General features: G+C 45.5%; 1 protein-coding gene across 4 annotated transcripts; it reads right to left on the reverse strand.

Moving 5' to 3' along the window:
* Positions 1-1,720: 1,720 nt before the first annotated feature.
* On the reverse strand, positions 1,721-10,775 carry LOC132480960 (zinc finger protein 304-like). Of its 4 annotated transcripts, XM_060085590.1 has the most exons (5): positions 10,551-10,570; positions 8,466-8,504; positions 6,276-6,440; positions 6,071-6,197; positions 1,721-4,751 (listed from the first exon to the last, which is right to left on the reverse strand). In XM_060085590.1, exons 4-5 carry the CDS (start codon positions 6,102-6,104, stop codon positions 3,373-3,375), a joined length of 1,413 nt encoding a protein of 470 aa, XP_059941573.1. In that variant the 5' UTR covers positions 6,105-6,197; positions 6,276-6,440; positions 8,466-8,504; positions 10,551-10,570; the 3' UTR covers positions 1,721-3,372. The 4 variants fall into 4 exon arrangements, with proteins under 4 accessions (XP_059941573.1, XP_059941571.1, XP_059941572.1 ...); XM_060085588.1 differs by lacking the exon at positions 6,276-6,440 and having other exon boundaries at positions 10,551-10,775; XM_060085591.1 differs by lacking the exons at positions 1,721-4,751; positions 6,276-6,440 and adding an exon at positions 5,202-5,536 and having other exon boundaries at positions 10,551-10,775.
* Between the last annotated feature and the right edge of the window lie 5,286 nt (positions 10,776-16,061).

Raw genomic sequence — 16,061 nt, forward strand, 5'->3', positions numbered from 1 at the left:
GTAATGCAGATACATCCGCACACACCGATCACCTCACCTTTTCTCACACCCTTTCACATTTCCCCACACCTAAGACCACCCTGTGTCTTTATCCCATAAATAACTCAAGGACCACAACTCCAGGGAGGTGGATCTCAGGCTTGCTCTCCTGTCTCCTCCCTTGGCTGCCCTGTGAATGAATTTTTTCTCTCCCACAAACCTTGGTGTCTCAGTGTTTGGCTTGTGCACCTCTGGAAATGCTACCCGGTTTGGTAACAACCTCATGTTCACAGCTTGAAATTGCCACAGTTGGAGTATTTGTACCAGGGAAATTGGCAAACACTACAACCAAGGGTCGATTCATTGTTTTATTACTTGTCTAGACTTAAGAAAGTAACGGGGCTTCCCTGGTGGTGCAGTGGTTGAGAATCCGCATGCCAGTGCAGGGGACACGGGTTCAAGCTCTGGTCCGGGAAGATGCCACATGCCACAGAGCAACTAAGCCCATGTGCCACAACTACTGAGCCTGTGCTCTAGAGGCCATGAGCCACAACTACTGAAGCCTGCGTGCCTAGAACCTGTGCTACGCAGTGAGAGAAGCCACTGCAATGAGAAGCCTGCGCACCGCAATGAAGAGCAGCCCCCATGTGCCGCAACTAGAGAAAGCCCGCGCCCACCAACGAAGACTCAACCCAGCCAAAAATCAATTTAAAAAAAAAAGTAATGGAGAATAAGTTAATGAGGACTGTACATTGGGAATAGCACAAACATCCCACCCAGCAAAGTAACTTCAGAAAAGTCAAGTTCTAACACATTTCGTTTATTGTCTTCTTAGTTATTATAAAAAGGGAAGTATCAACCAACATTCACTACCAGTTGGAAAATAACTACTGTGAACATCTGAGATACACAGCTGGCAAATGAACACATTAAAAATGTTCAACATGATGAACCATTAGGGAAATGCCATCAGACCACAGTAAGATAACTCTACACACTTTTAAAACAGGTTAATATTTAATACATATATAATATAACAGCCAAGTGCAGGTGAAGAATATAGGGGAACTTGAATGCTCCCATACCACTGATGGGAATGCAAAAGGGTACAGTCATTCACTTTAGAATATGAAACCATATATTCATATAAAGGATTTTATGTACGTTCATAATAAGCTTATCTGTGATAGCCAAAACAGAAACAAACCACGAAACCCCATCATTTAACAGATGAATGGATAAACAACCAAAGGGTGGTATATCCAAATAGTGTATTTTTCAGGAATTAAAACAATAAACTATTAGGGAATTCCCTAGTGGTCCAGTGGTTAGGACTCCGTGCTTTCACCGCTCAGGGCCTGGGTTCAGTCCCCGGTCGGGGAACTAAGATCCCACAAGCCTTGTGGCATGGCAAAAAGAAAAAAAAACAGAACTATTCACATCAGCAACTTGGATGATTCTCAAGATAATTATGCACCATGAAAGAAAAAGGCAAATACAAAAGTAAACACATTAAGATTCCAATGATATTAAAACTCTAGGGCCTCCCTGGTGGCGCAAGTGGTTGAGAGTCCGCCTGCCGATGCAGGGGATGCGGGTTCGTGCCCCGGTCTGGGAGGATCCCATATGCCGCGGAGCGGCTGGGCCCATGAGCCATGGCCGCTGGGCCTGCGCGTCCGGAGCCTGTGCTCCGCAACGGGAGAGGCCACAACAGTGAGAGGCCCACATACCGCAAAAAGAAAAAAAAAAAAAAAAAAAACTCTAGAAAACATTAACTAATCGAATGTGAAAGAAAGTCAACAGTAGTTGCCTGGGAGCCCATGGAGAGATGTCAGAAGGTAGATATGGAACTGATGGATGTTTGTTATTATAATGATGGTTGTGATTTTACACATACTAAAACTTACCAAGCTGTACGTTTTAAGTATATTCCGTTCAGTGCATACCAACTATATAGCTCGAGTAAGTTTTACTAAAAATTGGCTTCACATAAAAATCTGAATCTCCTTTTTGGAAAAGTAGAACTCTGGAAACCAACACGTTAACTCCATCACCTCTTCTTGTCTCATGGGAGGGACTGTCACAGTAGCAATAAAGACACCCATCTTTATAGCAATGAAAGGTGTTTCTACTTGAGTTATCCAGGACCTCTTCCTGAGTCATAAAAACAACAAGCCAGGACTACACGCACGATTTCCCCCTTCCTCATTTTTTTTTTTCACTGTGCAGCAATGGCCTTGAGATAAACAATTTGGAGATGCTATGGGATCCTGAAACCTTTACAGTATTCAGTCTGACACTGACTTGGACCTCAGGAGAAGAGAAACAGCCCTGTACCTAAGGATTTCTGCAAAAACTTTATCCTAAATGGCCATAATCCCTGTACATTTGTGAATGCAACTTTTTTATTTTCCTAAAGATCCCAAATTACAGCAGTTTTTCTTTTTATCAAAGTACAGTTGCTTTACTGGATGCAACTTTAGAAAAGGCTCATCCCTACTTGTTCGCTTGTCTCTCACTCCCTATTAATTCCCTGAGCGTTTCTGTACCAAATATGGTTCCCACCTAATGTCTGTAACCTAACGCTCAGCAACACCAGCCCACCACGTTGTGGACATTATGGCTCATGGCTCTTTTCCAGTTGGACTTAGAGAACTTCTCTTGAACAGTACTGGGAGTATGATGTGACATCCTCTGTGAAAAAGAGAACTCATGCTGCTCCAAAAAACACTGGTGGTTCTCACAACTGTCCTCATCTCAGGGTGACGTCAGGACCCACCAAAAATTCTGATATCCAGGTCACAACATTATTCCCACAAAGCCCTGCAGGAGGCCTTGGACAACAATGCAAATTCGACACAAACTGCAATGAAAACTATTCTCTGCCATGATACTATCCACACTGAGGTATACAGATTTCCCAGACAGGTGACATAGAGCTAGAAAAATCCATCCGGAGTATGACATGAAATAATGCCCCTGAAAAAGGTAACCCTCTGTAAGCCACCAGCAGAACCCAGACTGGGTCACCTTGGTCAAAGCTGGTTAAATCCATGGCCTGATCAGTTAGACACAAAAGAAGGACAACACCCAAGTGCTCAGGCCACTCATGCTTCCCTCCACAGGATGCGAGAGCACAGAGGTCTACCTACCCTGATCACACGGAGGCGACTGCCGCTTGGTAGAGGTAAGATGAGTTTTACCACAGAAGCTCACACTGACATTAGTCTGGCAAGGGCCCTGCACAGGTTAGAAAGTAGAGTGTAGCTCCTTAAAAGCTTCCTATGAACCTGGTACTCACAGGCAACCTATACACCAGGGCTGTTCAGATGTACGGCATTCAACTTCCAGTTGATGACTTCCTCACAGAGCCTATTCAGTATGATGTATTAACTAAGGAGACAGCTCATTTGCTGCTCTCATCTCATTTGAAGGCCTTTCTCCAGTATGAACTTTCTGGTGACGAATGAGGTTAGACCTTCGGCTGAAAGCTTTCCTACATTCGCTGCACTCAAAGGGTCTCTCTGGGCTGTGAAGTTTCTGGTGCTCAGTCAGAGCAGACCTTTGACTAAAGATTTTTCCACATTTGCTACACTCAAGAGGCCTCTCTGTAGTGTGAACTTTTTGGTGTTGAGTAAGTTGGGTGCTTTGGCTAAAGAATTCTTCACATTCAGTGCCCTCATATGGTCTTTCTCCAGTGTGAATTCTCTGGTGTTGAGTGAGGCCAAAGCTTTGGCTAAAATGTTTCCCACATTCAATGCATTTATAAGGCCTTGCTCCAGTGTGAACTCTCTGGTGCTTAATGAGGGTAGAGCTTTGGCTAAAAAGTTTCCCACATTCACTGCATTCATATGGCCGTTCACCAGTGTGGATCCTCTGATGTTTAATGAGGCTGGGACTTTGGTTAAAGAACTTCCCACATTCGCTGCACTCATAAGGCCTTGTGCCCGTGTGAACTCGCCGGTGTTTAATTAGGTTGGAGTTGGAGGTAAAGAATTTCCCACATTCACTGCATTTATAAGGCCGTGATCCAGTGTGAATTCTCTGATGTTCACTGAGGCTGGAGCTTTGGCTAAAGAACTTCCCACATTCACTACACTCATAAGGCCTTTCTCCAGTGTGAATTCGCTGGTGCCGAACAAGTGTGGGTTTGTTGCTAAAAGCTTTCCCACATTCCCTGCACTCATAAGGCCTTTCTCCAGTGTGGACTCTCTGGTGCTGAATAAGTATGTGTTTATAGCTGAAGGTTTTCCCACATTCACTGCATTCATAAGGCCTCTCTCCAGTGTGGACTCTCTGGTGCTGAGCAAGCCTGTACTTGCGGCAGAAGGCTTTACCACATTCACTGCACTTATAGTGCCTTTGTTCATTGTGAAAGGCTTCCACACATTTGGCGTCCTTTTGTGGAGTGACCTGGTGCTGGAGAAGGCTAGAGCTACCAGGGAAATTCTTCCCAGCCTCCTGACATGTGGAAGACTTCTTGGATGCATGGACTGTGTGGCTGTTCATAAAGGCCTTACCCACATCTCTTCTAAAGAGTTTCTTTCCACTGTGCTGGTGAAATTTCACACCTGACCCACACAGTTTCTGGCCAGGGTTTGTTCTGAGGTCCTCAGCTAAATGCAAACCACCTTCCAAGTCCAGGCTACACCTCTCCCAGGGATAGGCCTCCTGGGTGGACAGGTCTGTCTTTGAAGTATTTATTCGTGGCACTTCTACAGAAACTTTCTGCTCAGAAGATGTCTCCTTGACCTCTGCTCCATGCCAACAACCTGAAAGCACAGACATATGGATGAACTTCATGTAGATTTTGGTAGAAGGAGGCGGCCCCATCACAAATATCAAATATGTGTCTGACATACCAAGGAAATAATCCATGGGACTGTTTTCAGGACAAGGGAGCTAGGGGCAGGTAAAGAAAGGGCAGCTGTGCAAGACTGGGCCTCTCCACGTCACAGAACAGGGAGGACACACCAGGCAAAAGACACAAGGATGGGGTGGAGCACACGGAGGAGCTGGGGTCCACAACTCACTCCTCTAGGAACGGTTTTCACCAGGGCCTTGGTTGCTGTATGGAAAGCTGTGTCCAGGCCCAGGAAAATCCGATTGTCACTGAGTAGCTGCTGTTCAAGGACTATCTTGAGGATAGGTGCAGAACTCATGACATGTTAAGTGTAGGCCAATACTGAAAAGCACAGAGGAGTGAGGATGGAGAGGACCAATGCGGAGTGGAAGACAGAGAAGTGAGGGATAATCCTGGGTTCAAAGTCAGGGTAGATGTGACAAAAGGAGTAAAGTGTCAAGAATGGGTAGGAAAGATAGAAATGAGGTACACAGTCACTGTCCTTGGCACCAAAACAGTGCTGGGCACAGGACATATTCCTGATGTGACTTGACTCCAACCATAATATCACATCCTTCCCCTGATGCCAATCACCAGACCCAGGCTCACTTTGAGCCCCTCATGTTGTGCCTGGAGTCATGTCCACTCTGTCATGTACCCAGGGTTCTCCTCCCAGCTCCACTTGGACAACATGCGACCTAGAAAATGCAAGTCCTAAGGGAAAGACAGGACAGGTGAGTGGTCAGCACTGGCCCACAAGGGCAATCAATTCCAAAACAATCTCAGGAAAAAAAAACAGTATCACATATTGAATCTTTGAGGAGAGTATCACAGCAACAGCCAGGTGGACCCCACAAACAGTGACCATGTCGGGTCGGAGCAATTCCTGGTAGAATCAGGCCCCAGGAAATGACAGCCAGAAAAGGGCAGAGCCTGGAGCACAGTGGTGTATGGGTCTGCAGTCCACTTAGCAGGGAGTGGCTGAGACTAATGGAACCCGCTGGACTAATTCCAAGTCATTTGACACAGAAAACCTTCCCTGAAAAAACTTCAGAGCACTTGGCATTAGGGCTACTTGTGAAAGGAGGTCATATACACACTCAGCCTTAGCACTGACAGCACAAATGACAGGGAAGCAGTAACAGAGATGTGCCCACTGTCTAACTGTGAAAAAACAGACTTGCCTTTGGAAAAAAGGGGAAAGGCAGAGACCTGCCCAGGATGCTGGGATAGGTGTGAGGGCCTTACCCAATGATGCAACAAGTGCAAAGGTCTCCAGCATGACATCACGGTACAGGAATCTCTGGGCCTCATCAAGAAGCCTCCATTCCTCCTGGGAAAAGTACACAGCCACGTCCTCAAAGGTCACAGAGCCCTGTGATGACAGGGACAGATGTCTCCATAAGCAGCCTCTCTCCCCAGGACCCCATAAGTACCCCTAACCCATACTCACTCTGGGTTCATCATCCTCCCCAGCTCCCTAACTCAGAGGGCACTGGTACCGAATAACTCTTCATACTTCCTTGAGCACGAGGTACAACTCTCAGCAGCAGCAGGCAAGTGGACAGATAGATGCCATCTAAGCTGTGGACCTGGTATGCAGGGCCCCCTCCCTCTCCTGCAAGACAACAGCCTGGGGCCTCCCTGGTGGCGCAGTGGTTAAGAGTCCGCCTGCCGATGCAGGGGATACGGGTTCGTGCCCCGGTCTGGGAGGATCCCATATGCCGCGGAGCGGCTGGGCCTGTGAGCCATGGCCGCTGGGCCTGCGCATCCGGAGCCTGTGCTCCGCAACGGGAGAGGCCACAACAGTGAGAGGCCCGCATACAGCAAAAAGAAAAAAAAAAAAAAAAAAAAGACAACAGCCTGAGAGTCCCCAGGATCACGTTACCTAGACACAAACAAACTTGGGCTCATCGTCCTCTCAAACTCCTGGTATGAGGGCCCTGGGGCGATTTGGTCACACACCTTCCCCACATGCATATTACTCACTGGCTAACTAACTCCTCATACAGCTGATCCCCATGACCACCACCCGGCCCACAAAATTGGCATGTCTCCTGCCTCCTCACATACCCTCTGCACACGGCATCAGAAAGTTCCTGCCAATGCAACGGGATCCCACCGTACCCCAACTCTCCACTGGCGGTTCCCCAGCCCTGTTCTGAAGGCTTCCCCACCAGGCCTTGTTCCTGACTTTAACCTCAGTCAAAACATGCAGATCTAAATACCCCCGGTCTGGTTCCACTTCTGTATTCCTCACTATGTCTCTTCACCAATTAGAACCTTGTCCATATAACACCCATTTAAAATCCACACCCACTTGACACACCTAAGGTAAACTCATCTGACACTGTGACAGAAACTCCCCAAGTTCCACCACAGAAGCCTGGTGAGTGCATAGGAGGAGAAATAACAGCAGCCTGACTTCTCTATCACTTCACCTCCATTTCTGCTTTCCCTTTGCATCAATTTCACAGCCACTCTCCCATGAAAACCTGGGCCACCTGCTGGAGTTTCACCACCCCCTTCTGTGCCACTGATGATCAGTCCTGTTCCTTGAATGTCTTTGTGACACCCACAGCCCCCCTCTCCTCCCTTGTCCCCTAATGCATCCTGAAGCCTCCCCAGCACTCTAGATCTGCATGTTCAGCTGTCCACTTGTCTCCTATACTTGGGAGTCACTGAAACAGCTGAGACTCAACAGGGCCAAAACCCAAATCATAATACTCTCACTAAAAAGGACTCCTACCAGGCTTCCCTGGTGGCTGAGAGTCCGCCTGCCGATGCAGGGGACATGGGTTCGTGCCCTGGTCCGGGAAGATCCTGCATGCGGCAGAGCGGCTGGGCCCGTGAGCCATGGCCGCTGAGCCTGCACATCCGGAGCCTGTGCTCCGCAACGGGAGAGGCCACAACAGTGAGAGGCCCGCGTACCACAAAAAAAAAAAAAAAGGACTCCTACCACTGACTTCTGCACCTCAGTTTGATGGTACTTCCACACTTGCAGATGCAAAGGGAAAAATCTCTGGAGTCATCTGTGATCCCTCCACCTTGGAAAATCTGGTCAGCCCCTACTTTAAAAGCAAATCCAGAAGCCAAGTGTTTCCCCTACGTCCACATCCACCCACCCTGTCCAGCCACAACCAGTGCTTATCTGGACGACTGCCACAGCCTCCTTGATTATCTCCGTGTCGTCCTCTCCCTCCATCTGTTCTGCGCTCTGCACCCAGGGGTAGCCTTTTACATCCTAAGTGAAATCACTTTTCTCCTCTGTTTCAAGTGTACCATGGCTGCTGTCACTCCCAGAACAGACTTCTCAGAGTACCATTCTAGGTGCAGCTTCTCAAAGTACCACTCTAGGCCTGACTCCGGCCCCCTCGCTCTCCATCCTCACCAGACAGTAACAGAGACCTAGAAGTCCTAGAACACTCCCATCTCACTCTCATCCCCAAGCATTTGTACATACTAACCCCTGTACCTAAGACAACCTTTCACATCTCAGTCCACTGGCTGCCAAAAATGGGTATCTGTCCATATAACCTCTGGCCTGGACTTAGAAACCTGGGCTTAGGGTTTCTCTAGGGTCTTGAGATACCAAGGCCAGGAAGGGTGGCAGCAAAAGAGTTCCAGGACACCTGACACTCACCAGTGCAGGGTCCATAAGTGGTTCTGCTGAGTGTGGAACCTGTGGGAAGAGCAGGGCCATGTAACTTTAATTCCCATCAGCAGTATAGACGAAAAAGAAGATTAATGAGTGAACCGTTTAATACTGAAGTCAAAGATAAATGTTCAAGGGAAAATTAAAGCATGTAAAAGAGGGCAGAAAATGTTATAGAGTTGTGCCATAAAGTCACATGGATAACTTGAGAAAAGGCTTTCCAGAAGTGGGACAAAAAGGTGAAAATCCTCTCTATCAGAGCCATGCCTGGTGTGTTTGAGCAGCATCTACAAGGATGGTGTGACTGGAGCCCAGTGAGCCAGAAGAATAAGGGATCGTGTTGGTGAGGAAGTGGTGTTGGCAGGTCATATAGCACTGTTAAAGCCCTGAGCCACAAATATCAAAATGTAGTCTCATTTTATGTACAGGTCTGTTTCTGACACTTCATTTGTTTCCCTTTTTCTATCTGTTTGTCCCTTGCCAATAACAGATTTTTCTCTTCCCATAGCTTGTAGCTGGCCCTAACAGGTGGCCAGGAGTTCTTATACTTCCTTTTCAAATTTTACTCTGGTTATATTAAAAATTATTGTTTTATATAAAATTCCAGCTTACATAATCCATAGATTAAATTCTGATTTGAAATTACTGTAACATTGTATAGTATAATTTAAGAATATGTACTTTTAATACTTATCCATATTCTTTGGTGTTAACTTTTCCATAAATATTCAGACAGATTATCTGTAATTTCCTACATGCTTTTCTCTCCTGTGGAAGAGAACAGAACCACCATTTTCTGACTATGCATTCAAAATGAATCTCTGATAAAGGGGCTGTTCCTAGAATCAGTAAAGGTGCCTGGCCTCCAGCCGTTGGGGATAACTGGACCTCATTTTGGAGTCTTTAAACTTAAGAGAAAGGAAACAAGATATAGGACCTGACCTCTATTCCATCCTCATTATAGAGACGTGGAAATATCTTCTTGAGCTCTTACTATCCTGCTAGGGTTTCGAAGCATTATGACCTTTTATCCTTACAATGATTCTTTTCAGCCCCCTTAAAACAAGTATTTTAACAAAATATTTTAATCATTTTCTCTTACAAGATCACCAGAGGAAAATGATTTAACAGTAAAATAAATATTAGTGGAAGAGCACAATCTCTTAAAACACGAAAAGCCTCTGTGTGTGTGCAGACCGTAAAAAAGTAAGTTTATGTAAGGCATAAGTGTGTGTCAAAATATAACTATGAAATACTTTAAGTATAATTTTCATTCAAATAACTAAGTTAAAATTAGTAACACGGAGCAAAACAAGATGAGTAAGTGGAAACGTTAATTTAAATACAATAAAAAATTTAACATATAAACTAGACAGATGTGTGCTTTATATACTCCAGAACACACTGCAAGTATGACTACAGTACTAGTGCTTATAGATACAGAAAGCAAACCGAAAAATAAAAAAACCAAACAAAACCCAAACAAAAAACCATAGGCAAAAAAAGGCCTTCAACAGGAAAACGTACATTTTACTCATGTATTCATATCTACAGAATGCTACACAAAAAGGAAGATACCCTGCATGAAAAACATGGGTAAGGTCACACCATATTGTGCAAATGAAGAAAAACACATCATAATACTTATATGATTCCATTAATTAAGTTTTAAAACAAGCGACCGGAACTAAACTACAGCTGTCGAATATTTTCCACATAGTTGGCAAAACTATCAAGAAAAGCAAGGAAACGCTTACTTTAAACAACAGACAATACCTTAACTTTTGAGGGATGGGTATAATTGTTTTGAAGGACCCCACTGGCGGTTTCTGGGGTCGCATTTTTTGACCTCAGCGCTTAACAGATACTAATTTTAGAGCTGCTTATTCAACTGCATGTGTAAGTTCTGTGCAATTTTTCTCCACGCAGGTCATTATTTTAAAGTTCGGAAAACCAAGGTTTGGGGGCACGAATAAATATAAATATAGGACACGCGTAAGAAAAAATTGGTAAGATCAGAAACAGTGCAGAATGAGAAGAGTTGGGGGAGGGCCCTGAGGGTGCAGCATTTACCTGAATCGGACCCATCAGCGCGGCCGCCGCCAAGGGAGTCTGTGTGCGAAGGTGGGGCCCGGGCACGGCGGCCCCCGTCCCGGACCCGCAACAGAGTCAGGCTGGATGGCGCCCACGCCGAGCCTCAGACCCGCCTCAGAGCTGCCTCAGAGCAGCGGGCACAGCAGCTTCCTGGTTCCCTGATCTCGGACTGGACCAGCGTCCTCAACCTCACCACCAGTGAACAGATCAGAGTTTACAAAATGTCGCCGGCGATCCACGCCGGAAGGCCCGCCCAAACGCCGTCCTCCAGAACGGAAGTACCTCTGCCCGAGTCTTCATTGGTCCAGTGCCCCTGACGCGCGGCGCAGTGCCTTCAGGATAATGTAGTTCACAACGCTCCCGTCCCCGGCAAGAGGCGGTGATCCCCAACTTTCAGAGAAATGGTCCGCCTCACCCGGAGGGTTGCTGGGAAGTACAGAGGCTGTGAGCACAGGCCGGGGTTTCACGTTTCTTAAAGAGGACGCACCCAGATTTCCTTGAAATGTATGTAGTCTGTGCTGATCACAGAGAGGTACAATGACATTAATATTTCAGATGTTCCCCAAACCGGCAAAACCAAATGGGCACATGATACCGGGTTGTCGCTCAGACACAAAGTGCATCCATGCTGAGCTGGAGTCCAATAAACATTGTCTTGTTGATCTTCCAGTACATGGACGCTGAAGCTTTAGACTCAATTTATGAGCCTCACTGTGTTAGGTCAGGGTCAAGAAAGTAAAGACTTCGGACAGGGCCATGCCTGGCAAGACAGAGGAGGGATGTGGGGCAGCCAGAAGCAGGTGGACCAGGCGCTGTGTCTCTGATTCCCTCACAAAAAAACCATAAAGCCTGTGACACTGTCCCATTCAGGGACCGACACATATTTCTTACTCCACATTTTAATATGTATTCAGTTCTTCTCTAGAAGCTAAGATCTACCTATCTGAAAAGAAGAGGGACTTACCATATGCAGCTTCTGTCTGGAGAGTGACTCATAGTTTATTTGGAAAGGGGGCATCTGAACCCAGAGATAAAGGATTGGATTACATGATCTTCTTTCCTTGCTGGGGAGTCAATATAATTTCATCTGCAAGTGCAGTGAAAATGCATGGAGAGTTGAGCTTATCTCAGGAAAATATTTGTGAAATGTTGAAATTGCTGAAATCAATCATTATTTAGTTATTCAAAAGTGGTGGCCAAAATAGCTCTTGGCCATGTGAACGAGGTTAGGATCTCAGTGAAGACTGAAGGAACACTGAAGTCTGAGAATGAGGGAATGAAGCTGAGCGCGTAGTTACACAGGGAACTTGGCTAATCTGTGGATATAGCTCTCCAAGTTGTGATTTATTATTTATTTATTTAAATCATTTTTTAGTATACCAAACAATGCCAGCTTGAAGGGTGACATAGAGAGAGCAGATATCTTTGCCAGAATGCTAAAAACAAACAGGGCATCTGTGCCATCCTATTTATACCCTCCTTAACAAGCACGCGTTAAGTGCCTACTCCATTCCAAGCACTATTTTGGCTGCATGGGACCCATGAAGATCCAAAGAGACAAAGACCCCTGCCCTCATGAGTCTGACTTTCTTGTCAAAGAAGATGGACAGTAAAAATTAATGACAACATAGTCTATTACATAATACTTTTATGCATTATGAGTGTTAACCAAAATTTCGGAAACGAATATCTGATTGAAGTTAAGACGGATTTATTTGGGGCTTGTTAGGACTGCAGCCTGAGAGACAGTTTTGAGAAGCACTAAAATCGTGGTCCCCTGGACTACAAAATGGAGGAAGGTTATAAAGGCAAAAAACGGAAGGCTACAGTTAGTTCCATAAATTGTTTGTGAAGAATTATAATTGGAGCTGTCATGAAGTAAGGGTGCTTGTAAAGCAAGGATTGATTGGAGTTGGAAATGTCTGCGTAGTTACAAGGGGGGACTCTTGAGACCGCAAGACTGTAGGTAGCAGGTTTTTTTTTTTTTTTTTTTTTTTTTTGCAGTACACGGGCCTCTCACTGCTGAGGCCTCTCCCGTTGCGGAGCACAGGCTCCGGACGCGCAGGCTCAGCGGCCATGGCTCAGGGGCCCAGCCGCTCCGCGGCATGTGGGATCCTCCCGGACCGGGGCACGAACCCGTGTCCCCCGCATCGGCAGGCGGACCCCCAACCACTGCGCCACCAGGGAAGCCCTAGAAGATATTTTTAGAATGTCTAATGTCTGCTATCAAACTGAACTTGGGTCTACTCGCCCGCTGTGCAGCAAAGCTAATCTACTAACACTGGGTTGTGGTGAAGGAAAGTACAGTGTTAATTGCAGGGTATCAAGCAAGGAGAACAAGCAGCTCTAGCTCAAAAGACCCAAACTCCCTGATAGATTTTAGGGACGGGCATTTAGAGGGTTGAGGGGTGCAGCTCGTGGACTTCCTTCTGATTGGTTGGTGTTGAGGTAAGAGAGTGATGTTTCTGGAATATAATGGTTGTGGTCAGCATCCTCCACCTGGGTGGGGGTCAGAGTTTCTGCAAAACAGCTCAAGTATATGTGTCAGGTTATGTGTGTGTGAAGGTACCATGTCACTCATTAGACATCAGAGAATTCACACTGGAGAAAGGCCTTATGAGTGTTTTGATGTAGGAAATTCTTTTGTTGCAGCTCCACACTCATTAGACATTGGACAAATCCCACTAGAGAAAGGCCTTATTAGTGCAGCTAATGTGAGAAATTTTTGTAGTAAAACGCCAGATTTGTTACACACCAGCAAGTTCATGTTGATACAAGGCCTTATAAGAACAGCGAATATGGGGGACTTCCCTGGTGGTGCAGTGGTTAAGAATTCGCCTGCCAATGCAGGGGACATGGGTCCAATCCCTGGTCCAGGAATATCCCACATGCATCGGAGCAACTGAGCCCCCGTGCCACAAGTACTGAAGCCTGTGCCCCTAGAGCCGGTGCTCCGCAACAAGAGAAGCCACCTCAGTGAGAAGCCTGCGCACTACGAAGAAGAGTAGCCCCTGCTCGAAGCAACTAGAGAAAGCCCGCGTACAGCAACAAAGACTGAACACAGCCAAAAAAAAAAAAAAAAAAAAAAAAGAACAGCAAATATGGGAACTTCTTTACATATGATTCTGGCCTCATTAAACATTGTTGAATTTACACTGGAGAAATGCCTTCTGAGTGCAGTGAATGTTGGAAAGTCTATAGCCAAAACTCTCATTCATTTGGCTCCAGAAAATTCACACCAGAGAGAGAACTTATGAAGGAAGCAAATGGGGAAAGAACTTCAGCCAAAAGTCTGCTCTGATTGGCACCGTGAAGTACATATTATGTACTTTTGGGGGTTTTTTTTTCCTTCTTTGTTAAAACACACATACATAAAACTTGCTATCTTATGTATTTTATTTTATTTATATTTTTTAAAGGGATTTTTAAAAATTTATTGTTTATTTATTTATTTATTTTTGGCTGCATTGGGTCTTCGTTGCTGCATGTGGGCTTTCTCTAGTTGCTGTGAGCAGGGGCTACTCTTCGTTGCACTGCACGGGCTTCTCACTGTGGTGACTTCTCCTGTTGCAGAGCATGGGCTCTAGGCGCACGGGCTTAATTGCTCTGTGGCATGTGGGATCTTCCCGGACCAGGGCTCGAACCTGTGTCCCCTGCATTGGCAGGCGGATTCTTAACCACTGCACCACCAGGGAAGTCCCCAGTTTGTGTCTTTTTGTGAATACCTTAGTTCAGTTATAATAATCTCAAGAGTCATCTATCATGTGTCGTGTTTCAGAATTCCCTTCCTTTTTAAGGCTGAATAATACTCCATTGTATGCATATACCACATCCTTATGCATACATCCATTGATGGATACTTCCCTAGTTTCCATATTTTAGCTGTTGTAAAGAGTGCAGCTGTGAGAATGACTGCACAAATATCTCCTTGAGATTCTTCTTTCAGTTCTTTTGGGTGTATAGCCAGAAGTGGAATTGCTGGGTCATATGGTCATTCTATTTCTTTTTAATTAATTAATTAATTTTATTTATTTTTGGTTGCGTTGGGTCTTTGTTGCTGCTCACGGGCTTTCTCTAGTTGTGGTGAGCGGGGCTACTCTTTGTTGTGGTGCGCGGTTTTCTCATTGCGGTGGCTTCTCTTGTTTCACAGCATGGGCTCTAGGCGCGTGGGCTTCAGTAGTTGCAGCACGTGGGCTCAGTAGTTGTGGCTCGCGGGCTCTAGAGCTCAGGCTCAGTAGTTGTGGCACACGGGCTTAGTTGCTCTGTGGCATGTGGGATCTTCCCGGACCAGGGCTCGAACCCATGTCCCCTGCAGTGGCAGGCAGATTGTTAACCACTGCGCCACCAGGGAAGTCCTGTTCATTCTATTTTTAGTATTTTGAACTCTTTCCTTTATTGTCTGTACCATTTTATGTTCCCATCAAAGGTCCACAGAGTTCCAGTCTCTCCACATCCTCTTCAACATAATTTTATTTTCCATTTCATGTTTACTAGTAGCTATCCTAATGAATGTGTAGTATCTCATTGTGATTTTATTTCACATTTCCCTAATGATTAATGATCACATACTTCTTGGCCATTTGTGTATATTCTTTTTTTTGTTTTAATTAATTAATTAATTAATTAATTAATTAATTAATTTTGGCTGTGTTGGGTCTTCACTGTTGCGTGGGCTTTCTCTGGTTGCAGCAAGTGGGGGCTACTCTTCGTTGCGGTGCGTGAGCTTCTTATTGCGGTGGCTTCTCTTGTTGCGGAGCACAGGCTGTAGGCACGTGCTTCAGTAGTTGTGGCACACAAGCTCAGGAGTTGTGGCTCACGGACTTAGTTGCTCCACAGCATGTGGGATCTGCCCGGACCAGGGCTCAAACCCGTATCCCTGCATTGGCAGGTGTGTTCTTAACCACTGAGCCACCAGGGAAGTCCTGTATATTCTTTTTTAAAATGTCTGTATTTGCCCCTTTTAAAATCAGATTATTTTCTGATTGTTGAGTTGTAGCAGTTCTTTATGTATATCTCGATACTTATCAAATACATGATTTGCAAATGCTTTTCTTCCATTCAGTAGGTTGTCGTTTCACTCTGTCTATTGTGTCCTTTGCACAGAAGTTTGTAATTTTATCGAGTTTTGCTTTTGTCTCCTATGCTTTTCGTGTCAATGCCAAGAAGTTATTTCCAAATCCAGGATTTTCCCCTTTGTCTTCATCTAAGAGTTTATGGGTTTATATCTTACTGTTAGGTCTTTGATCCATTTTGAGCTCATTGTTGGGTGTGGTGTAAGGTAAGGGTCCAATTTCATTCATTTGAATGCAGATATCCACTTTCCTACAATTTGTTGATAAGACTTTTCTCCTCCCAGGACTTCCCTGGTGGTCCAGTGGCTAAGGTTCCATGCTCCCAATGCAGGGGGCCCAGGTTCAATCCCTTGTCAGGGAAATAGATCCCACATGCTGCAATCAAGAGTTCAAATGCCACTACTAAAAGATCCCACAG

Source organism: Mesoplodon densirostris, chromosome 19 (assembly GCF_025265405.1).
Source record: "Mesoplodon densirostris isolate mMesDen1 chromosome 19, mMesDen1 primary haplotype, whole genome shotgun sequence".
NCBI classification, from domain to species: domain Eukaryota; kingdom Metazoa; phylum Chordata; class Mammalia; order Artiodactyla; family Ziphiidae; genus Mesoplodon; species Mesoplodon densirostris.

Coding starts and splice junctions, on each gene's coding strand:
- LOC132480960 (XM_060085588.1), bottom strand. Junction 6,198..8,465: donor CACTTATGGACCCTGCACTG/GTGAGTGTCAGG, acceptor CTGTCATCACAG/GGCTCTGTGACCTTTGAGGA. Junction 4,752..6,070: donor TGCACTTGTTGCATCATTGG/GTAAGGCCCTCA, acceptor CTGTGCTTTCAG/GTTGTTGGCATGGAGCAGAG.